We start from the raw sequence: 25,781 nt of genomic DNA, 5'->3' as shown, positions 1-25,781 counted from the left end.
TTGTTGCTTTTTCCTTTAGTAACGTTCATGTAATTCGAATAGTGAAATTGTAGCGATATTTTATTACAAAGAGTATCGTTTTCTGCGATTTATAGTGTTTTTCCTGTAACTATACCAAGTTTCGACTGCTTACAGCGCCATTTTTTACCCTGGTGGCGAGAATTGGAACTTTTTTTTTTTTTTTTTGCATAATTCGCGAGCGCATTGCTTCATTAGCATATCTACGAAGTTTCAGACTGCTACTCTCATTACAGCCCGTGCTGTACCACTCTGAACACCGTCACTTTAATTATAACCACCTTGTACATTAAATGATATTCGAATAATGCAAGCACTGCTTGCATTGCTTGTACTATATCTTCGCCTCTGCTCTGACCCATTGCCCCTAATACTTCACCTGTACTTTAGTTAAGATGAGTACTTTCCAAAAATATACCGGGCAACTTGTTTAACCGTAAGTGACCGTTTACTTGTGAGTAGGGCAACTTTAATTGTGGTCACAGGTAGTTAAAAGTAGCATTTTTGTTACAGGAACATCATAATTTCACATTCAAGCTGTGGTTTGAGGGAGTACCATTGGTCGCTGTCTCTGACAATAAAAAAATCTGCACAATGTAAATGAATGTAAACGAATACAACCATCACCGTACATTTTTAGTTACTTCTTTTTGCTGAAGTACATTATTCCAGCTTCATTTTATTCGCGAATGCTTTGCTGAAAACACTCCATGCTTTCTTCCCTACTCTGTAGAGAATGTAAGAAAGGAGCGCCAGTACTGAGAGAACTAACGCGAGGACATCTAGCAGGAAATACTGGTACCACGTCAGATCGAGCGCGGCCGACTTCAAGTGGTGAGCTCCCTTGTGCCTGATGACGTATTCAGTCCAAAACACTGCACGTGAGAGCGGTTGGTCAGGTTGGTCTTTCATCAAATTGGAGCGTTTCACAGCATTCCTCTTGTACCTGGAAAGGACGGAAAATAAGAAGATAAGGGGTACTAGTTTACTATCCTTCGGACAGATTTCTTCATTTCTACAGAAGAAACTACTTACCGTAATAAGTTCCTGTAGTATTGTCTAACATCTGGAAGGTGTTTTGTGTGACATGGGAATGTTTCATAGCGGAAATTCAACCACTGACGCATAGCCCCACGAACCATTCATACATAGCCCCACCAACCATTTCCGGTAAGGTTAGGTTAGGTAGGGTCACAACAGGTTACAATAGTAGTGGTATTTATGCTACGGACAGTGCCGGAAAGGAAGAGTTCCCCTCCAGCAGATTTGCTACACTTAAAACAAGCTCAACATGAGCATATGAGCTTTTTGCTCTAGTGTAAGTACCCTGTCTAATCCAAGATTTTTGTGAAAATGCCCTCAAATATTTTTCGGAAAGGAAGAGCTCTTCCGGAAAGGAAGAGTTTTTTCGGAAGGGAAGAGCTTCCTCTCAGATTAATTTGTCTACACTTACAAAAGGCACTTCTGAGAGACTGTTGTCCAAAAATATGCTCCTCTTGTTGGCCACACTTAAAACTTGCTCAACATGTTCATTTGCTCAAGTGTAGTACCCTGCCTAACCCAAGAGTTTTGTAAAAATGCTCTTCGGAAAGTATCAACCCCCCCCCCTCTCAAGCAGATTTTTGTCTATAAAATTGATATTTTTTTTTGGCTATACCTGAAATTAAGCTAAAACCCATACCCACACACACATATTTACTTCAGGTTTAAGTTCAATTGGATACCAGGTTTATCTAATATTAAAACAATGCAATTCTTCTAGAATTGCTCTGTGACCCTCTCATTTCTTACATCATATGTTTACATGTTTCATATTGATTAATGTGTGCAATTTCAGCCGGGAAATTCCCGTGAAAAATATGCCCCCTCGGAATTTCCCGGCTGATGCAATTTCTGAGTATTGAAGCTTTGCATGCAAACAAAATTGCATCAGCCGGGAAATTCCCGTGAAAAATATGCCCCCCTCGGAATTTCCTGGCTGATGCAATTTCTGAGTATTGAAGCTTTGCATGCAAACAAAATTGCATCAGCCAGGAAATTCCCGTTTTTTTTTTTCTTCTCGGCCCGGCTTAGGGTATATAAAGAGATTTTGCATTGCATCAGCCAGTATTGTGAGAGTAGCTGAGGGGAGCAGATGTGTTTTTACAGTGCTTCTCATACTTACTAGCCTGTTTGGTTTAATTTCTTATTGTTCAATTTCAGATATATTGAACAATATTTTGTATAAGAAAATCTGATATTTGTTACATCCAGCTTGTTTTGTTGCAATCTATTCATATTTAGGGTCAAGCTCCCAGCCTGTTATACAAAAAATCAATACATAACAAGGCTATTCTAGATACGCATGTCTGTACAGGTATTTGCGGACGGTCAGTGTGAATGAATATTTCCACTTGTGGGCTTTTGGCTTTACAACCTGTCATAAGATAGGCATAAAGATTAGATTTAAAACCCAGGAAATTTTATATAAATACCAAAGCCAAAAATATTAAGTGTATACACACATACATACATACACACACACAAAGCACAGTGCTGAACCCAACTGATATTTTTTATTCAGTATAAAGTTTTGAATTGAAACCCAGGAAATTGTATATAATAAACAACAACAAAAATGCCGAATCAAAAATATTGCAATCAGTGCAATAAAATATAGATACCTGAACATGCAAACATATTTTGAAAGAAGAAACATTGCAAGATATATAAAATCAGACCACCTGTTGGATTGTTTTAGGGAAAAATTTGAAAATCTAACAGAGTATGATTTTTTTAAAGTGCAAAATGAAACAGAGGCAAGATGGGTACTTGACAGTGATGTTGGGTTTGGGTATGTGAGCATAGAATTAGGTTCTGAATATGATGATTTTGAATCCAATACATACTGGCATAGAATTGATGCATACCTGTTGCATTGTCATTGGGGAAAATATGTTGCTTTTTTTACAAAAAGTACTTCAAGTTTAGAAAAATTTAGGTTTTACAAATTTTTCCATGATCATAGAATTTATACAAACAGCAGGGGGCCTGTTGATGACACAACAATTTCCATACTTGATGAGGCAGGAAAATTGGATGTAAATTCTGGTTTATATTTTAATGAGTTGATTATGTACCTGCTTAAAAACAATATCAATTCTGGCTTATTCAATACAAGATGGACTTAAATAATTCGAGTTTTTACACAAAATACAAAGCTCTGTTTCAATACAAATATTATATCTCATATTACCTTGCTCTGCTTCTGATTTTGGGTGAGTATTTTAATTTGCTCATCACACTTGACAGAAAGGATAGGAAAATTGCACAGAGACGTGCTAACAACTAACAATTTCAAGTTCCTTGAGTGGGAATATGTTGTTTCTAAGATCAGCATTGATTCTCTAGTACAGCATTGCTGTGGAACATGTTAAGTCCTTGGATTCTGTCACACCTATTCTAATACAATTAATATCACAAGGCACGCACCGCATAAAATCATAATTCCAAGCGATGGCAGAGTAATTATTTTTCCACGATTTCATATCATACATACTGCAATTGGAGCTTCAGCAGTTCGGGACTGTGCAATATATTGTCTATAAATGTAGGAAAAAATAATATTGTACGGGTTGCAAACAAAACTCCCAAAGCTTATGTGTTTCAGGTTCCTGAAATTTGAAACAGAATCCAAACTGTCTGGAAGTTCATAAAAGTGAAGCCATTCTACAAGCGGGTCTATCTCAGCTTCTGCATGATATATTTGAGCAAGAGGTGATGTGTTTATAATATTTGTTGGGTTGTAATATATTATTCCATCATTTGACCTATACTGATGATACCTGGGAATGGATATAATTTTGGCTGAATGAAAATATATCAATGTTCTGTGTGAAGTTTTTCAATTCTCTAAATTGTGCTTATAATTGTTGCTCTTACAAGTTTTGCATATTTTATTTTATTTACAATCTGTGCAAACATCTTAAACCTAATAGGACCGAGCTCTATTATATCATAGGTTAAAACATCCAATGCGAGCAGGGATTCAACATTGTTTTTAGCAACAAATATGTTCTCTTCTATATCCATCATGTCCATAATTGATAAGGAGATACAAATTTACAACTATTGTAATTGATTGAAGCAATGCGGTGAAACTTGATATTGCATTGATTACATATTTGTTCTGATCAAAGGCATGAGCTATGGCACATCCAGATTGAATGGCTGCATATATTAAGTATAAGCCAAGAAAAACAAGAAAATGCACTGCATTAAACACAGACACCATATGTTCCATAATCCTCTGCTGTAATGCCGAGACTCATGGCCTCATGGTTGATGTGATCATGTACAAATTTACACCTAGATTCTTCAAATTTTTACAGAAATCTGGAATATTACAAATATCTTCTGGTGAGTACAAGTTGTGATACACAGTGACATATTTTAAATTTGGAAATTTCTCTCTGAGGATTTTCCTATCCTCATCTGTGGGGATACTATCAAAATGGATCCATGTGACTGTTTCTGTGTTTGGGATCATGTTATAATATGGGGAGAGAAGAAAAGTGTGACCCATATTTGTTACATATTGCAGGAATTTCTCACCGTACAAATTTAATCTGTATGCATTTTGATATTGTTTCACAATGGGCCTCCCATTTTATTTCCAACATAATGGGGATGACAGAATATATACCTATGAGGATTTTAGACATTTGTTGTTTGGACTGAATGAAATGGTCCTGTACTTCATATGGCACAAATTTAAATACTGTGGCCTGGACTGTGTGGGAAGAATCATGGAGTGGGGATTTTTTAATGTGAGATGCAGATGCGGCATGCAAATTTGTGACTCAGAGTTGTTCTAATTTCAGATGCAAACATATTTTGATAGAAGATGCCTATCCCGATTTATTAGATCCAAGTCTGTACTTGATGATATCATGCCCAGATTCCACCAAATTACAGAGTTTGATTTGTTTTGTGTGAGAAATGAAAAAGAGATTCAATGGGTTCTAGACTGTGGGAAGCAATTTAAATATTTGAGTCTGGGGGACATCACCCCATTTGAGGAATATCAATATATAAAGGGGGGAAGGATCAATGGCTTTTTTATTTTCTTCGATGTGGATTATACAAGAAGGTGGTACTCAAATTATATGATTTCCGGATTCAAATTCAGTTTGCATCGCTACGACATAACAGATAGAAACTATTTCAATGCATTAGAATTTCACCAGGAGGATGACAATCTTATGTACAGGGGTAGTGATTTCAACCCTGAAACGTTTTACAATTTTGATAAGAATCTTATATCTATGAACGAACTATTTATGTGTTTTATGTGCAGAAAATTTCAAAAAATGCAATGCCTCTTGCCTAGTGATTGTTCTCCAAAACGGCATATTTTATTCCCAGTGCAGTTGCGGGAAGCAGTTGTGTTAAACAGATCTCAAATCTATGCTTGAAGATTTAACAATTGGGAACAATATCTGAGAACAATATAGAATCTATAAGATGCCAATTTAATTGTGACTCAATTAGTTGTTAATATGTATGAGTGCAGGTATGAATGTATTGATTTTGTTTTGGGGATATGCTATGTAAATTAATTTGGCATTTTGTTTTTATAGGGTGCTAAAATGCAAACATATTTTGACAGAAGAAACATTGCATGGTACATTAAATCTGACATTCTTGTTGATTCTATAAGGCATGAATTTTCAACTCTATCAGAGTATGATTTTTTTGCAGTTAGGAATGAGATAGAGTTTAGGTGGTTGCTTGACAGGGATCATAGTTTTGGGTATGTAAGCATAGGGCTGGGTGATTGCATATATTACCATGAATCACAGGTATATCACTATAGAATAGATGCATTCATGCTTTACTGCTATTACAGATCCTATGTAATATGGTTCAGCAAGGCACAGCTTCTGCCCACAAAACTCATGTTGTGTTCAAGCAGAATCTCTACATACTGATGTGATAGGGGTGTAACACTATGGTCAAGACCTAGAATTTTATTATTGCTGTGAATAGTGTTTTTGGAATTTTGAATGGAATTAACTATAAATGGTTGCCCGCATTACAATCACTTGAGACGGGTTAGAAGAGCCGAGCATTTCCACCCCTACATAGCAGAGTACAAGTACAGGGACAATATTCAGGTGTTTGTAACAAGAGAGCCTGAAAAATACAAACATGTAGAATCAATAAGGCATCTCATACACCCAGATTATTGCAGCCTGTCCTATATTATAGAGGTGTGTTTTGAGTATGTTTATATTCTTCCGGTAATGTCAAAATTTAATATCAGTAATATCTGTTATCCTCAAATACCCAATTATAATCTATGTTTTGTAAATCCCATACCCGAATGGGTTATGACTGACAGCCTGGATGGGTCCCGCATAGGTATTGTGTATCAGGTGGGATCACCCACTGTGATTTGTAGCAAAAATAATGCCTGCTCGGAAAATTATGCAGAGGCAATTCACCCTGCAATGTTTGGAATTGTGAGTGCCGATCTGGGAGACACAATTGTTGTGCATGGCCAAATAATAAGACTTAGTATATATGTATATGACATATACATACCACAACAGGGCTGTTCTTGAGACCCTATACCAGAACTCTTGAAATGTTAAAAAAAAAAGCAGGGTTCTGTCATGTTGTCAGGGGCAAAATTGTGCATCCCGATGAGAAATTTTTGGAGGGTACCAAGCTTGAATTAAATAAGCAGTTTATATTCTGTCACAATACAGCCCAGCCCTGTGGAAACATATTCAAGTACAATTTTTGTCACCGCGACTTGAATAAGTGAACAGAAATAAATTTGCCGAGAAGTACTTGTTGCAGTCCCACATGCATGATTCAAACCAGAATCCCCCAGCCCCGCGGCGAGATTCCCCAGCACCACGGTGCGGCGGGAAGTTGAGAATCATTATATTGATTCCCCAGCACCGCGGTGCGGCGGGAAGTTGAGAATCATTATATTGATTCCCCAGCACCGCGGTGCAGCAGGAAGTTGTTAATCAATATATTGATTCTCAGCTCCCCGACCCAGTTCTCAACTCCCCGCCGCGGAGCTGTGGGATCAATACTCACCGGCCGGACAGTTCTCAACTTCCCGCGGAGCTGTGGAATAAATACTCACCGCCCGGGCAGTTCTCAACTTCCTGCCACAGTGCTGTGGAATAAATAATCACCGCCCGGGCAATTCTCAACTTCCCTAAAAACTTACAGCCGGAGTATTAATTACCTAGCTCTGTTGGGTAGAAATAAGCAATATTTTATTCTCTCGGCAATTTCTGAGTAACATATCTACCATACCTAATAACAGCAACAGGTATAGGATATTGAGTACTATTAAAATATTTCTCTTCTCATATCTACCATACCTAATAACAGCAACAGAGTACAGCTGTGTAGGTATAGGATATTGAGTACTATTAAAATATTTCTCTTCTTCTCTTCTCATCTATACAATTTCTACCATGCTGAACAGAGCTGTGATCTGTTAGGTATAAAATAAGTATAGATTCTATTAAAATATTTCTCTTCTCATATCTACCATACCTAATAACAGCAACAGAGCACAGCTCTGTTAGGTATAGAATATTGAGTACTATTAAAATATTTCTCTTCTCATCTATACAATTTCTACCATGCTGAACAGAGCTGTGCTGTTATGAATTTTTAACAGAGCTGTGTTGTGTAGGCACAAATCTCACACATAGATATAGAGCCTTGTTGATATTGTTATTGTCATAATCCCTATCTCTAACAGAGCTGTGTTGTGTAGGCTGCCTTGAAAATATTATTTACCCTTGCTGATATGTTATGGATAAGATGTGAATAATACATACCCTAATAGGTACAGTTTTGCTGGAACGTATGTTGAAACGTTTATAAAAGAACAATGATCTGTCAAAAAATATTGAGTATAGATTTACAATTTCATTCTCTGTGTTCTTTATGACAATTACCTATCTATAATAATTCCAAGCTCAGCAAGGCTCTGTGTCTAATATCTATCTTCATGACAATCACCTATCCATAATAATTTCACTCTGTATCTGTGTAAGATTTGAATCCTGTTCCCAATAATTATATCACCGCACAGCTTTGTTAGGTATAGGGCAATCACCTATCCATGATTTGAATCCTGTTCCCAATAACAGCATCACTACACAGCTCTATTAAATCGAGTATAGATTTATGGATAAATATTATTTCTGTGTCTGTGTCTAATATCTATCCTCATAACAATCACCTATCCATGATTTGAAGCTTGTTCCCAATAACAGCGTCACTGCACAGTTCTGTTAGGTATAGGGATATTTTATTCTCTGTGTTTGTGTCCAATAACAGCAGAGATATTGAGTATCTATCCTCATGGCAATCACCTATCCATAATAATTCCGCTCTATATCTGTGTAAGATTTAAAGCTTGTTCCTAATAATATTAACCACACAGTTCTGTCAGGTATAGGGATATTGAGTATAGATTTATGGAAAATATTATTTCTGTATCTGTATCTAATATCTATCTTCATGACAATCACCTATCCATGATTTGAATCCTGTTCCCAATAACAACATCACCGCACAGCTCTGTCAGGTATAGGGATATTGAATATAAATTTATGGAAAATATTATTTCCGTATCTGTATCTAATATCTATCTTCATGACAATCACCTATCTATGATTTGAAGCTTGCTCCCAATAATAGCATCACTGCATAGTTCTGTCAGGTATAAGAATATTATAAATTTATTGATTTCTGTGTCTGTGTCTAATATCTATCCTCATAACAATCACCTATCCATGATTTGAAGCTTGTTCCCAATAACAACATCACCGCACAGTTCTATTAAATTATAAATTTATTGATACTGTGTTTGTGTCTAATAGGATAGATATCTTGTTTTTTGAACCCAAATAAGTTCATAGGCATGTTTATTTATTTCAAATCATGCTCTGTGTTTGGGCATTGATTGCCACTTTTCAAATCACAATGACCCCAAGGTAAAGTATGTATGTCACATGATAAAATGCATCTCTTATCATCATGTGGGTCCAGGGCCACTTTTCTTACAATATTTGAAGTCAACAAATGATCCACACTCTGAATTCTATTTTCTGATGTTTTGATTGAGCTCTGGGATTTGATGCAATTTTCATAATCTTCAAATACAAGTTCTTTTTCAACAGTAACTCTGCCAATGCCCTTGGCCTTTTTGGTAACAGCGCCACCACATGTTTGAAAAGTGTACATCTTGGCACTTAACCCAGCAAATTTCACAATAACATCACCAAGTGTCTCATCTTTTAACTTGCCAGGCACCTTTTTGTTGTGGGGTTGAATTATTGTATGTTCACTGGTATCAAAGTATTGAAACAATTCAGGCTGTGACATATCTTGATAAACATCTTCTGTTTGAATATCAAGAATAAAGCTATCCGTGTCCATGTACAATAATTTTACACGATCACCATAAAAAGGTTTCAGCACATCATAATACAATATTAACATATGTAATTTGGACAATTCCAATATCACAGCCCCTACATAAATAGGTTTATCAAATTTGATCTTTGTTTTTTTCATGTTGAAAAGTGCCATATTCTCATCATAAATTCTTCTATAATTGAAGTTGGGCTTTGCAACCAATTTTTTGCTCAGGCTGGGGTCAGTAATTATTTTAACATCGGTATGTTTTCTGACATTTTCAATAGTTTTGCCATACACAGAATTCACCATCAATTTAAACAAGCCCTTATCAAATTGGCTCTTTGCAGATGTTCGAAGCTCGGTGTTCGTATCAATATATGATTTCAACCATCTTGAGTGCCTGAACCTTAAGACTTTGCCAACTTTGGTCACTTGAACACCATGTTTCATCAGGAACTGGAGGTTTTTGTAATATACGACATAGCCTTGTTTTGGCTCCAGGGTCATCATGAGCTTCTTCTGTTTAGAGCCAGGTGAGCACTGAACCTCGGGAATTGGGGGCAGATCAGAAAATTTATTGTGCAAATCATCAGGAATTGCCAGATCAACCTCTAAGAAGAGACCATAGTCACTGTCATCAAAGTCCTGAAGATCTTCAATATTGAAATCTTCAACCCATTCAAGCCCTGCATATGGCAGTTTATCCATCATGGCGTGACCATAGAGGCTGTTTGCATCTACATACAGTATATAATTTGATGGCCGTGCTGGATCATAATTGGGAATATGCTTGTTATTTGCTCTGGCATATCTCTGAGAACATTGCACCATCCCTCCTCTTATACCTTTCTCCATAAACAGATACATATCTTGATCTTGGATCAGATCCAATTGCATTTTGGTGTTCAAAAACGTTGCAGACCATGCTAGACCTGGGGCACTGTAAAAATACACTGGGTCCAGTCCATAATTTTGCATAGAAGATTTTCTGAATGTCTGTATTATATCAGCTATGAGGGTCACATCAAGTTTCAAATATGCCTTGTGATAATCACCAAATGTCTTGCATTTTGAATCGTTCCACACCAATTGGGCATGGTGATAATCTTCATCACTGATTCCAGATCCTCTGATTTTGCTGTAAAACTCTTCTTGTGGTGGCAGGGAACACTCATCAAATTTAGAAAAATCTGTAACATAGTCATATGGATATACACCCTTCCGCCTAATTAATTTCAGGTCCTGATTTGGAAACGAAGCACGTGTGATTTTCAATTGATCATCAGATAATTGAGTGGCCAGTGTAGGCAGGCTAGCAGATAAAAATCTGTAAGAATCAAGAAATCCTATGTGAATAGGAACACCATCAACTTTAATTATCTTGCTAATAGATATATATTTTTCATCATTTTCAGCTAAAATGTTTAAATTCTGCTTGTCAAACCCCTCGTACCTGATCAGATGATGGAAATCATAATTGGATGCTCCATGGCAAAATATGGGGATAAATCTTGGTCTCTTGATCTTAATATTACAGCTATTACACAGGGCCATTAAGAATTTACCATCTGTATGAGAATGGTGTTTCACCTTGATATTTGTATCTGAAAATTCACAATCACATACCGGGCATTTTTCTGCATTGTTGAAATCTTCAATCTGTTCCTCTGTTAAAGGCAACATGGGCTTTGATTTTAATAAGATGTTAGATGCTATGTCACGGCACACATTTTCTATTCTATGTGCAAATTCTTTGACGGCATTTGGTCCCATGTATAAATATTCTTTACTAACCACACCACCCTGTACAACCATATAATAAAAGCTGGAAGGTTCATGTAACTGGTATGGTGTAATTGAAGAATCTTCAGGATCTGGATTGCAGAATGCAAGACGTTTGAGGTTCGATTCAAAATCATAGACAATAAATACTGGGTGTTCCAACAAGGCTTCAAACTTTTTGAATTTGCAATTTTCACTTGGATTGGGCATCACCATATGAACAGGTTTATGATTGCCACAGTATTTCAGATGCTCAATTAACTTGTTTTTAGCAATTTCTGCATTTTTTTCAGGAACCCTATTTACCATTTTTTGACCATCAAATACAGTCAAACATCTTCTGCACAACTTGAATATTCTATGAGTTTTGTCTAGTTGTGTTCTCACTAAAGCTTCAAGATTATGTATCAGAGTGTAATGGTATGTGTCATCCCCTTCAATTAGGAGCAGATCAATCGGAATTGCAGATTCATCATCAAGTGTACTGATTCTGAGAGGTGCTATCGGGCAATTACCAGTGGAACAAATAAATACATTAATAGATAATTGTTTGCCATTGATGTGCCTGGCCCTTTTTTCAAATTTATCAATATTCTGAACAGACATTGGATATTCCAAACCCTCCATTGCATCGTCAAAAAGATGTTCATGCTGTTTGTAATAAGTTATTCTCTCAGGATTTCTTGAAGCTGGAAACAAAGCAGCTAATATACACCACAAAAAGCATTTCTGGTCGGCATTTTTTATATTAACCACGGCTCTTTTGTTTTTGATATTGGCAGGTAATTGCAGATAAGTGGAACCTTGTAATGGGCTGAATTCAGAAATATTAACATATAACTTGTGTGATGAACCGCATAGGCTCCATCCTGACTCTTTTGCTGCAAATTCAGAGTGTTTAATATTCAATTGATTTATCAAGCTGCTTATTATTGTGTCTGAATTTGCATTTGAATAAACCGGTACAGTTTCTGTTATGTGGGGCTGTGTAAATTTTGCGCCATTTGGCTTCTTATATTGTACAAACAATTTGAGGGAGAGCTTATAAGAACCATTTTGTGCATTTAGAATTGCCTGCAGATCAGAATTTATACTGTTCAAGAAATTCTCAATGCCACATCTTGGCTCTGATGCAAACCGGTGATCCTTTAATTGGCCGTTAAAACTGCTACGGATGGGTGCATGGCGTGGCTGCTTTGCAGGTCCAGCATTAAGAGGTGCTTCATGCTTTCTTTTCAGACCAGATGTAGATGGTTGTGAGGGCAATATTGATGACCGTGCAGAGCAAGTATCTTTATGTGTATATGTGAAGTATTTCATGCTGTATTTTCTATGGCATTTGGGGCAAATTATTGTGGGAGTTCTGTATTTGTCTGGGTTACAAATCTTTTGGTGTCTGGCCCAATTAGAGCTAAATATATTTTTATTGCACTGATTGCAATATTTTTGATTCGGCATTTTTGTTGTTGTTTATTATATACAATTTCCTGGGTTTCAATTCAAAACTTTATACTGAATAAAAAATATCAGTTGGGTTCAGCACTGTGCTTTGTGTGTGTGTATGTATGTATGTGTGTATACACTTAATATTTTTGGCTTTGGTATTTATATAAAATTTCCTGGGTTTTAAATCTAATCTTTATGCCTATCTTATGACAGGTTGTAAAGCCAAAAGCCCACAAGTGGAAATATTCATTCACACTGACCGTCCGCAAATACCTGTACAGACATGCGTATCTAGAATAGCCTTGTTATGTATTGATTTTTTGTATAACAGGCTGGGAGCTTGACCCTAAATATGAATAGATTGCAACAAAACAAGCTGGATGTAACAAATATCAGATTTTCTTATACAAAATATTGTTCAATATATCTGAAATTGAACAATAAGAAATTAAACCAAACAGGCTAGTAAGTATGAGAAGCACTGTAAAAACACATCTGCTCCCCTCAGCTACTCTCACAATACTGGCTGATGCAATGCAAAATCTCTTTATATACCCTAAGCCGGGCCGAGAAGAAAAAAAAAAACGGGAATTTCCTGGCTGATGCAATTTTGTTTGCATGCAAAGCTTCAATACTCAGAAATTGCATCAGCCAGGAAATTCCGAGGGGGGCATATTTTTCACGGGAATTTCCCGGCTGATGCAATTTTGTTTGCATGCAAAGCTTCAATACTCAGAAATTGCATCAGCCGGGAAATTCCGAGGGGGCATATTTTTCACGGGAATTTCCCGGCTGAAATTGCACACATTAATCAATATGAAACATGTAAACATATGATGTAAGAAATGAGAGGGTCACAGAGCAATTCTAGAAGAATTGCATTGTTTTAATATTAGATAAACCTGGTATCCAATTGAACTTAAACCTGAAGTAAATATGTGTGTGTGGGTATGGGTTTTAGCTTAATTTCAGGTATAGCCAAAAAAAATATCAATTTTATAGACAAAAATCTGCTTGAGAGGGGGGGGGGTTGATACTTTCCGAAGAGCATTTTTACAAAACTCTTGGGTTAGGCAGGGTACTACACTTGAGCAAATGAACATGTTGAGCAAGTTTTAAGTGTGGCCAACAAGAGGAGCATATTTTTGGACAACAGTCTCTCAGAAGTGCCTTTTGTAAGTGTAGACAAATTAATCTGAGAGGAAGCTCTTCCCTTCCGAAAAAACTCTTCCTTTCCGGAAGAGCTCTTCCTTTCCGAAAAATATTTGAGGGCATTTTCACAAAAATCTTGGATTAGACAGGGTACTTACACTAGAGCAAAAAGCTCATATGCTCATGTTGAGCTTGTTTTAAGTGTAGCAAATCTGCTGGAGGGGAACTCTTCCTTTCCGGCACTGTCCGTAGCATAAATACCACTACTTACAATAGTTAAAAAATGGTTTCGGAAAAATATGCGTAGCCCCACACACCATTCTCGCATAGCCCAACGAACCATTGACAGATAGCCCCACAAACCATTTGCGGAAACGTACGTTCTTCAGTTGCAAAAACACTTTTTTAAAAAATAAAAAAATTGATCAAAAAAACGTGAATACACGTTAAAAAATTATCCGCGAAGCAGATAGGTAAGTAGAAATGTCAAAAATTGACGAAACTCAGAAGTTATAGGTGTCCGAAGGATAGTAAACATTTACCAGGTCGTACAAGTGTTCTCTCTCATCGGTCAAGTTATTTCACCGTTAATTCATGTTTGTATGTTGATTATTTACCGCATTGACGTTAGCCCCAAAAACCATCCACGGGTAGCCCCAAAAATTCACGATAGCCCCACGAACCATTACGGGGACGAGGTATGCCTACGAGGTTAGGTTAGGCCTGTTAGGTTAGGTTCCATTAGCACTCATTTTCACCGAAAAATACCTACGGAAGGGGAAAAACAAGGAAGATTAATTACTCGATATCTCGAAAATGGAAATAATTTTCGTTAAGAAAAAGCTAAATCCCTTGTTAAACAATTTTTCGCAATGCAGAATAGGTAATTACGAATGTCAACAATTACAGAATAAACGAGTTACAGACGTTTCTTGGCTTTGAAAATTTTACCACTCCCTACGTTTAAAGTAGGCCTACACAATTCCAATGCGTTTTTCAAACTGTCCTAAATAGTTATGTAATTTAGTTAGCAGTGTGTGTTTTCTTTACTTCTTAGTAGCAAACGATGGACCTTCGTTTTCTTTTTCTGATCGTGCTGTGCATTAGCAGTATTTGTGTTATTGCTCTACATAGCTTGTCAAAGAGGAACAAAATGTGCTTATACGGTTCGTGGGTCGAATACTCAACGTTCTGTGCCAAAAAATAATTTCAAGATAAATAGTAACTAATGTTCATAATGTTTTGTTTCAGGAAGATTTTAGCTTTCTTTCATTCGATTTTAGTTATTTTATGTTGCTTATCGACGTCTTAGGTTAATCGCAACGAAGAGGACGAACAATGAAATTGATGATGAGACAAAAAAATATACATACATGCCTTACCAAGGATACGAACCAGGGACCACTGGCCATATTTCCTTCAAAATGCCCACAAGATCAGAATACACTTTAAAACATTATAGACTGCAAATACGATTCTTTTTAAAAATTGGAGCGCCATCGTAACACTTGAAAGGTCTTGTTACCATTGGCATTAATTGGTTATACAGGGTGCTCGGAAATTCCCCTTACAAACTTCTAGGGCTAGTAGAGGGGACTGAGTACACAATATTTGGAATAGGAACCCATGTCCGGAAACCTACTGTGTCCGTGCTACAACCATGACAATGTGTCTGATGTGCCTGTGTTGGTATGCAACCGGGTAGGCAGTACTTGACGTCAGAATATTGCCTGATGACCTAAAGTGTAATCATTTATTACAACCATGTCAAATGAGGTGTTACATAAGGTACAGAAGTGAATGACGTGTGATTCAGTCCAATACAAACAAATGTATTTGATAACAATGCGAAGGGAACAAAAAAGAAACGTACTATCATTGATCACAATAATACCTGTGTCGACAGTAAAACGCAACAATTTGTTTCTGTCTTCTGCACTGGATGTGTCGCATACGGCACTGCTCAACTACAACAGTGGCTCGATGTGATGACCACCAACGTCGTTGCACACATTGTATCGACGAATCATGTTCCGGTACACTCGCTCCATCACACATGGTGTCCCGTCAATCTCTTGTGCAGCGATCATAACTCGTGCCAGCAGTTCGTCCTCTGTCTCTACAGGAGTCTCGTACACCATACTCTTCATACGACCCCACAAGAGATAGTCCAATGGCGTTAAATCCGGCGATCGTGGGGGCCACGCGGTTGGACCACCTCGGCCTATCCATCTTTGCCCGAATCTTCGGTTAAGATGTCTCCGAACGTCACGTGTAAAGTGAGGCGGTGCGCCATCGTGCTGAAACCACAGTTCCGGAAGGACGTTCAATGGCACAGCATCCAAGAACAGGGCCAATACTTCCTGTAGGAAAATCAAGTACGCGGCACCCGTTAGCCTGGCTCGAAGAAGGTACGGCCCGATCACATGACCGTCCAGAATACCTGCCCACACATTGATAGCAAATCTGTGCTGGAATCTCCGGACATGCGTCGCATGAGGGTTTTCGTCTGCCCAGACGTGGCTGTTTCGAGAATTGAGAACACACTCCCTAGTGAATTTACATTCGTCTGTGAACAGAACTCGACGTGGAAACTGGAGCTCGTCGATGCAGCGGTGCAGAAACCACGTGCAGAAGTTAACACGTGGTACCAAATCGGCTGGTCTCAAAGCCTGTACCCTTTGGTGGTGTAAAGGATGTAGTTGTTGCTCATGCAGAACATCCCACACGACGCTGTAAGAAACACCCATTGCACGCGCAATTGTTCGCGTACTTGTTGACAGGTCCTGTTGAACGTGGTGCAGTACAGCCTCTTCCAATTCGGGCGTCCGGCGTCTCTTTGGAGCACCACAGTCCTTCCTGTCGGCGGTGAAGATACCTCGTTCTCGGAGCCGTTGCGTAATGCTGGCAAAAAGAGTATGCGATGGAGTCGCACGTTGTGGATAATGCTCTTGATACAGCAGACGAGCTGCTCTTCCATTCCCTTCCGCTGCGCCATACACAAGGATCATGTCCGTGTATTCTGCAAACGTGTACTCAACCATGTTCATCGGAGACGCACAGGCACGTGAATGGGGCTCCAGGCAGGATACCGCGGCAGGGTAGACGTCACGTGCCATCAGGTTTTCTTCTGACGTCATGTACTACCTAACCGGTTGCATACCAACACAGGCACATCCGACACATTGCCATGGTTGTAGCATGGAAACGGTACGTTTCCGGACATAGGTTCCTATTCCAAATATTGTCTACTCAGTCCGCTCTATTAGCGCTAGAAGTTTGTAAGGGAAATTTCCGAGCACCCTGTATATGTAGCAAAACTCTCTACTAGATGGATGGGTGCAAGTTTCGATTCATACTCACTCAGGATTGTTAATCAGCCTTCGCAACCCTTCCAAGACCGTCTGCTTGGTGATTTGTTCAAAGCCCAGATGCACAGCACACCCTGCAGACTCAGCCTTCTTGATGTTCCTGAATTGGTCGGAGAAGAAAGGGATTCCCAGAAGGGGTACAGCATGGTAATTCGCCTCTTGGACGCTGAGTTGCCCTCCGTGCGTTATGAACACCTTCACGTTTGGGTGGGCTGGAAAAAGAAACAACAACACTTTTTCAACATAGCATTCAAATCCTTTAACGTGAATTGACACACGTTAACTTGAAGCATTGCCAGAGATACTACAGGAATGAGCATAATTAGCTGATGGTTTTAAAATAGCAGAAATAAAGCGAACATGTTTCACTGAGCATATTATGCAAATTCTACACTTCTTTGAGATTAGTTAAAGAAACAGAAATAATCACTTGTTGGAGATTAATTCAAACATAAACTGTAAACTGATACTAACCGAAAATAATATATTTCAAGTGATTACCTTGTGATTCTACATAGTACTGGAGTCTTTTTCTGAAGTTTAACATCACACTCTTCAAGACAGCCTTCCCAATCCTCTCAATTGCTCGCTCGATATGACTTTTCTTTTAGTGGGCCTTTTACCTTGGGACTCCCTGCACCGCACAGTTTGCGAGGCGTTTATCGCCGCCCATACTTTCAAGTACTACTTTCTTTTTAGATAACTAAAAAGAGATTCTAAAAAATGTGTGGATAATGTAAATTGTCGTCAAAAGATTCCATTTTGTTTATTTTGCCTGGAGAGTTTACAGAGAAAATGGCCGACTAGTTGTATTTTGGCGCCAAAAGATTTATCCAAGTTTCTCTCTGCAATAGAAAGACTAGAACCGCTGAAAATGGCTGCATACAGTGAGGATTGAAATTCTCTAGGGGTTCATGTCATCCTATGTAATTGCGTTGTGCTGAAGGAGAGGTTGTCAACAAATTCGTTGTAGCTTGATATCCATCCTCGAACCTTGCCTTGGCAAGGAACACGTTTGTGGGAACGTTTGTGACTGAACACGTTTGTGGGAAATTTGCCTGCTAATATATATGTATACCCCTCGTTCCACAGCTAACAGTACGTGTAATTGTGGTTAAGATATCTATCGTCATGTTCATGGATTTTGTTTTCTGCAATGTGTGGCTCAAGAATTGAAACTAAATGCCAATGAAGCAGTCGATAACACTTGATACACACACATACAATGCAAGAAAAATGTACGACAAAGAGATGAGCAATTTACCTGTCATTATTTTGGCATCTCGCAGTATAGTATAATGCGTAGTTTAGGAAATCATATGACTTACCTAATACATCATTTTGTGGTATCCACTTGCTAATCTTGACGTTCTTTGGTTGGTTCGGTAAATCTTCGGACTCGAATTTCCACAGAACTTTCTGGGAAAGTTCCCTGAATGCTTGTAAGAAAGCCTGTCGTTTCTCGTCTGGCACACGATCGCTTCTCAGGATGGAGCCAAGACTGAAGTATATGACGCCATCTGTAGCTCCATCTAAGAACTGCTGAAGATCCTGATCACGAAAGGTCGATAATTTACAAGTAGGATTAGTGGATTAGTAATAGTCCTATATTCAAAAGCACAGGCTTTCGAGGAATGAGCATATTTAGTACTAAATTGTTTCTTTAGCATGCACAGTTATACCGGTTATACTTACAACGTCTAGTTAAAATTCTCTACGGAAGAAACAACGAAATCAACCGCCAACATGGAAAGAATTTCAAGTTCTGTAAAATTCCCTAAATACAGGTAAAGTTTGAACACTTTTCTGTAATGTTACATGCCCTTGACAATGATCGTTTTAAATATACCCCATATTTCATAGAAATGATTTCTGATTTAACACAACTCTATGGATTTTATTAACTATAATTTTCATACAAGGTTTTTTTTTTGTTTTTGGTATATTCGAGTCAAATTAACTTCTACATTAGAAAGAGTATTTTGAATTTAGTCAGTAAACATAGTGGAAAGATACCTGCTAGCAACATCTTCATAAATTATAAAATGCTCAAAGATTAAGTATCAATAATGGTTAAATTAGTACAGTGGGATGTACAAGTATTGCTCGGCAAATTGTCCATGGATAGTTTCATTAGTTTTACTCTTGCATGCTGGTGCAGGTGTTGGCAGCAGCTTGATTGGAATTTTGTTTCAATTTTTGAAGCTCTCATTGCTTAAAGAAAGTAAATAAACATGATGATGAATAATTTGGTTGGTAATACTTATGCATCCCACTCTACAATAAATTAATATTACGAAGGAAGTTTGTAAGAGTATTTAAGTCGAAGAATTAGGTACATTAATTAGGCTATTCAGAAAATAATATTGTATGTTGAGTAACGATAAGAAGATAATCACAGAATAAATTACTATTTAAGCTGGTTGAAATCACTTACCATCGGCAATTTCTTGGGTGATTTTATATGCATACCACCAACTTCAACCATGCTGGGGACCAACGGTCGTGGGTAGTTTGTGCTGTAATGGGTATTTACAAGAACCAAGCTTGTGTTCCTCCGCAACGTTTCAAGTGGTGGCAGCGTGTTTCCAAAGAACCGACGTGCTATTTCGTTCTGCTGAGGCATGAAGTAGTACTTTCTCGTCACCTCCATCGCGATGGAAAAGGCAGTGTTGGCAAGTCTCTGCCAGAAGTTCATCCTTTCCGTGAATGGCAAGACGAAGTTCGGGTTGAATGAGTACATGTTCGGATTAGCCACGAGGTTGTCGATCCAAAATGGCGGAGCCAGGGAACTCATCACCACGACAGGGGCCGAGAACACGTGAGCGAATCCTAGAAAACACTCGCTGAAGAAGAGTTCTGTGATGATAAGGTCGAAGTTGGTTCCCGAGTGCATGAACTGTTGCACTGCAGGTTCACCCAGCTGCAGTTCGCATAAAGCATTGCCCATTCCCCACACCATATAAGTCTCCAGGAATGGCCTAACTAGTACACTTCTTCCTCTTTCAAAGCTTGCCAAGTCGAACATTTGCTTGAGTCCATAGCCATCGTTTAGATGTATTTCCGTGTAGTTCTTCCTGGATATTCGCTGAGGGTGTACGGTCATCACAACAAGTTCATGACCACGGTCTGCTAGCTCGTTGGTGAGCGACTGGAAGAAAACCACATGACTCTTGCTTGGAGCTGAAAAGACCGCTAGTATCCGTGCAGCGTCCGTAGGGTTGAAGTTTAAATTTGCAGAAAACACCAACAACCCCGCTAGACAGAGGTGAAGTCTCTCCATCTGAAAGTTAGGAAGAGTAATGTCCAATGTTTGAAATTGTTGGAAAATACCTTCATATTTATACTTTTAGCAATTGTTCTGAAGATTGTTAGTTCACCATATTTCTATCCCTCCGGGCTATGCATAAGCGAAGATGCGCGGCTTCAAACAAAAGAGCATCGCTACCAGTCTGTAATTATAGGTCTCCGGGCTGCCCGTACTTATTTACATATTGTTTTGCTCTGCAGTAAGTATATATGTATAACGACAGTGTAAAAGTTGGTCCGAAACTAAATCCAATGTGACCATACCCTTAGATCAAAGTAAGTCTGTCACTTTTATCCTCAGGAATAATTTATATTCACATTTAAGCAGTGGCGTCAAGTTTATGAGCCCGTGGAGCTCGAGCCACAATTTTTTTGCATAATTTATTTAAATATATTTATAAATTACTATTTAAAAATATTTATTTGAATATGCAGGAGTAGTGCTGTAGAGAGAACCTGGGAAATATTTGTGACGATTTTTTAAAGAAGATACTCTTCATAGATGCGTAATAACGCTATTTAAAGTTCAAGTTTACTCTGAATTGGCATACGTAGTACAAATTTGAAATAACACAACAAATAATGTTTTGTCCTGATAAAAAAATAATCCTCCACACTGTAGGGGAAAAAAATGTTCAAGAACCCAGAGGCCCACGCCCCGTTTTTGTAGTGTTAAAATACGACAGATAAATGGAAGTAATCCATCATTTTAAGAACATTGAGGTTAAATGTTGACTAAAATGGGGTGTAGACCTCGTGGGACCACTGTGTCGCTTTAACACCAATGTTTCTCAGTGCAGGTATGCTTTTAACGAAGTAGCTTTACAATTAATCACGTAATTTGGTAACGTGTTGCTAACGTAAGAACTCCGCTCCCCCCTAAAAAGCAACACTACTCGCATTACGTTAGTCCCAAACCTCTCAGTGAGTGACTCTTGTCAGAAAGTCATGTTTTATGTGGGACCCCTTGAAAATCTCATACTTATTAAGGTCTTTAGAAAGCTACTATCGTATTAGTTACGAAGCAGTGCAACTTTCTAATCGCCACATGTAATTATCAGAAAGATGCACATAATTGCCCTTTTTTATTATATTGCATTACATCGTAAATTTAATGTTTTAGTTTCATAATGTTTCGAGCCTGATAGCGCATTTTTATAGTGCCTAAAATTGCCTATATCGAGCTTGAGTGGCTGTTTTGCATAATCTTGCCTAAAAATGCCTTTTTGGGGATATATTGTGCCTATTACCGTGCTCTTTTCCTACATTGCTTCTCTACACATTACACTTCAAAAGCAGTCTCTGTTTTCTGAGTTCCCCTTTATTAATTTCATTTAATTGCAATTCATCATCGTCGTGGGCCTCTCCGATGGCGCAGTGGTAGCGTCATTGCCTTGTAATCGAGGGGTGCCGGGTTCGAACCCGGTGGAGGCACATAGTGGTTCGGATCCCACTTTAAACTTTTTTTTTTCGTCTTTAATTTTTTATTGGCCTTTAGAATGTATACACACATACATATTCATACATATATACATACACATATACACATACATCACATATACATATCTAAAGGGGGAAACCTCCCGAAGTAGCCCGCCTCCACCCGCGTACTTTCGAGGGTATGCTCTCAATGTCCTGGTACCTTTAAATAAACCAGGACGTCAGTTTCCTGAATTTAAACGATTCCCTCGCCTTTTTATCCTACTTCTTCTCATCTTTATTTTCATACATAAAATACAATTACAAAAAAATAAAATAAAATACATGGAGATTCTATACATAGCTACATTTAATAATTTTTAGTTTGTATTATTTTAATAGACCGTTCTGGTGACCGGAACAAGTCTTAAAGATTTCTTGTAAATTTACTGTGCATTTGTATGATTGGTAGTTAATTAAATTTGTTAATAGTAGTTATGGATTAGTTTATGTTAGTTTATTGGTTAGTTTTAGTTATCGTATAGATAGTACTATAGGAAATGCTATGTACAGGAGGGACAACCATTCTGGTATCCAGAACTGTTTTAAGCTTGAGGGGAGAGTATGATGGGGTGAGAGTTTAGATTGGGGTGAATGATTGCTTGGATTAGTCTGCACGGACGCAAGTTCCCTGTCTGGTTTCCAGATCAGGCTTTATTGTAGTGTGTGGGGAGAATTTGCTATTTGGAAGTTAAATGCACTGAAATACTGGGCTACTTCATTAATTTAGTGGATGTCGATTCCTAATATACACTTACTGTAAGAGGTTTTGTAGTTCCTTATTTATCTCGCCGTTGTTTCATTTATGTGTTGAGGACACACGCCCGATAAGATACCGGCGTCAGCACTCCGTGTCAACTTGGTTATGCGACATGAAGCTGACTCTGCATTCCACGGGAGCGACAGTGGCCGTGCGAGGTTCAATGTCCGTGCAGACTGAGGCTGCTATGAGATCTCAGAATGAAATCACAGCCGCACAATTTAACGTGAATTAACGGGTACTAAGTTTTGATAGAATTCTTTAAACTGTAGGTCCAGTCCCGATTAGCCTTACTGTGCATAAAGTGGACTTAAAACATCAAACCAATCAAATCATCATCGTCGTCACGATTAGCCAAGAATAACAAAATCAAACCAAATCAAACTTTCATTTTTACTAAAATTAATAACATTAAAGTTTATTTTTAATAATATAACATCGTAAGGTTAGACTACACCTAAAATCATTATCATTCAAACAATCAAAATTACATCAACTAGTGAAACACACCGTTCTTATCTATCAAGGAATACTTAACGGCATTTTAATTATTTCTTATTGTTGCTAAGAACAGAGAAATAGTTTATTGTTTACGTAGACATCAGTGCGAACGCTGTAATGTTTTCTGCGTGATTTAATCTTAATAGCGTGCATGTTGCTTTCATGAAGCATGTACGAGCCTTGTATCTGAGCTTGCTTAAAATTATTGAAAATGACTTACCTGTAAGTAATTAGAATTTGCCTGCCAAGGAAAATGTACTTTTATGCCCTAGAACCTAAGTTTTAGAGATTCCTAATACACACGAAACATTCGGACTGAAATCCAAGTGACAACTGAGTGTGGCACATTTAAGTGCAAGGGCAAAACTTGATCTTGCTTATGGCGTCATTCCCTCATGCACAAGGGTACACGTTATGTATGACGATGATTGTGAACCGAATGACACCAGGTGTCCCAAGAATAGCTATGATTACGTTGTTGTTTTCCAACAGTTATTGTCGGTTTTGTAATATCTGTATTCGCCTCCCCAGTTGCACACTGATAACGCTATCTACTTCAAATTATATGCCTCTGCTTGATTTCCCTGGTTAGGTAAACCTGTTCTCCATGCTCTGATTAGCCTATTGTGTATAGCTGACCTTAACGCCAAGAATGAAACTGGTCTCACAGGCCTAGAGTTAACGTGCCATGTTTGCTAGACTTGGTACAACGGGAATGTATTTACCTTGAAAATGCGTCAGCAAAGACTTCAACGAAGCAGAAATGATTAGAGACAAGGTTTTCGTGTTGAGCTATTACGTATGAATCGACTAGGCTTAGGTTGTATACCTTCTAGACCACCTGCCACACTTTAACTGGATTTAAGGATCTTTCCGTAGCGTAAAAAAAATGACAGCAATTGAAATTCTTGATACATAACATTGAGTTTTTCCTACATCAACGCCATCTTGGAATCTCGTGGTCGGGTGATCATCTGCACACACGTCATTCAGCAGTGTTAGCAGAACAAAATTTTAAAATTTCCTCTGTGTATAAACAATATTTCGTTGTAATAAACCTATTACTATAAATTTATAGCTTTTTAGAATCCTGCAGAACTTTTAAAACACACTGTTAAAACGGTTATCCTTCAATGTCTCTTATTTATATCATCTTTTGTCGTTCGTTAATTTGCAAAAGAACTGCTTCTAATCAACAGCTTCAAACGGTGACGGTGCCAGAAATAAAAGGAAACAGGATTGAGCTTTGTGGACACGTTAGAAAGAAACAATAAAGGTGCTGACCAAAGTAGTCCAATATATATAAAGCCCCAATCCCACCACTCACTGATAGAGGCCAGCATAGTCTGCCTTTTATCTACCCACTGCCCGCTTGCACGCGATAACAGGTTTACCTGCTCGCCTGCCCACAGCAACGAGTCGACTTGCGTCTTTACCCGGGTTCTTGGTCTTCAAGGCGCTCTGCGCTTACAAGGTACCTGGGCATTCAACAAGACCCGGGTGCCTGCAAAACCTGCTGGAAGGAAACAGCCCTCCGGCAGCGTGTCGCTCCAGGTGTTTCATCACCACGTGGAAGGCTGCAGCCAGTGTTGCCTACTTACGTAGCTACTAAATCCTACGAAGTCCTAGGAGGAGCTTCTTCTCCAAGGATAATTTATATACTTAGCGATTTCAGTTCAGCGTAAGCAGTTTTTATCTTATTGCCAGGAAATGCACGCAATATTACAGTTTCATTTATCTAAATGAATGATCGAGCAAACAAAAATCTCCTCACTGAAAACTAATTGTTTTTCATTGCATGGTGCCTTAACCAGGCACGCAGTGGCGCAACCAGAGGGGGCAGGGTGAATTGCTCACAACCTTGGACGGAAATTGTCTAGCGGAGGGGTCAGGGTGGGGGTCAAACATTAAAGTACAAGTCTCATCAAGTTCAATGCCGTAGCAAAGGGGTAGCGGGAGTCGGCCCTGAGCGCCGAACGATCTAAGTGAGAAAAGTTTTAAAACAGAGAATACTATGGCGGCCCGTGATATTATTTGCTATTAATGTTGGTTTGTTACGAGTTGGATGAATTAATTATGTAATACGTCGCTCCATGTGAAAAGAAAATATTGTAGATGGAAATTTTACATGCCATATGTATGTACATTCGGAATACATTTATCATGCACTTTCTTTCTTTCAAAAATAGTTTGTGTGCTTGTTTTCCATTATTAGCTAATGTGAAATTGACGTGTTGAAAAAAAATATTTCTAATCCACTGTTTCAACACAAATGCGTGAGAACCGACTTCTACCCCCTTTTTGCGTGATTTATGAGGATAATAATGCCTTTCATGCTACTTTATTACTATTATTGTGATTGTTGTTGTTGTTACGTTTATCCAAGTACTTGCCCCCCCCCCCCCCCAAACAAGGGTAACGGCAATGCCCCTGGCTGGCTACGGCCCTGGTGTTCGGAGTAGAACAGTGTGTTGTTTGACTCGCGACCTCAGCGTCGAACGTGACATGTTTCA

General features: G+C 38.4%; 1 protein-coding gene across 1 annotated transcript; it reads right to left on the bottom strand.

Annotated features, from left to right (window-relative positions):
* Window positions 1-308: 308 nt before the first annotated feature.
* LOC146000290 (UDP-glycosyltransferase UGT5-like) lies at window positions 309-23,693 on the bottom strand. The gene is made up of 5 exons (XM_083137781.1): window positions 23,489-23,693; window positions 19,657-20,502; window positions 18,548-18,770; window positions 17,212-17,431; window positions 309-964 (listed from the first exon to the last, which is right to left on the bottom strand). The coding sequence occupies exons 2-5, from the start codon at window positions 20,500-20,502 to the stop codon at window positions 682-684; spliced, it is 1,572 nt and encodes a 523-aa protein (XP_082993907.1). The 5' UTR covers window positions 23,489-23,693; the 3' UTR covers window positions 309-681.
* Window positions 23,694-25,781: the final 2,088 nt, after the last annotated feature.

Source organism: Lepisma saccharinum, chromosome 16 (genome assembly GCF_977018435.1).
Source record: "Lepisma saccharinum chromosome 16, izLepSacc3.1, whole genome shotgun sequence".
Taxonomy (NCBI): domain Eukaryota; kingdom Metazoa; phylum Arthropoda; class Insecta; order Zygentoma; family Lepismatidae; genus Lepisma; species Lepisma saccharinum.
This window is presented reverse-complemented; position numbering and strand designations above follow the sequence as displayed.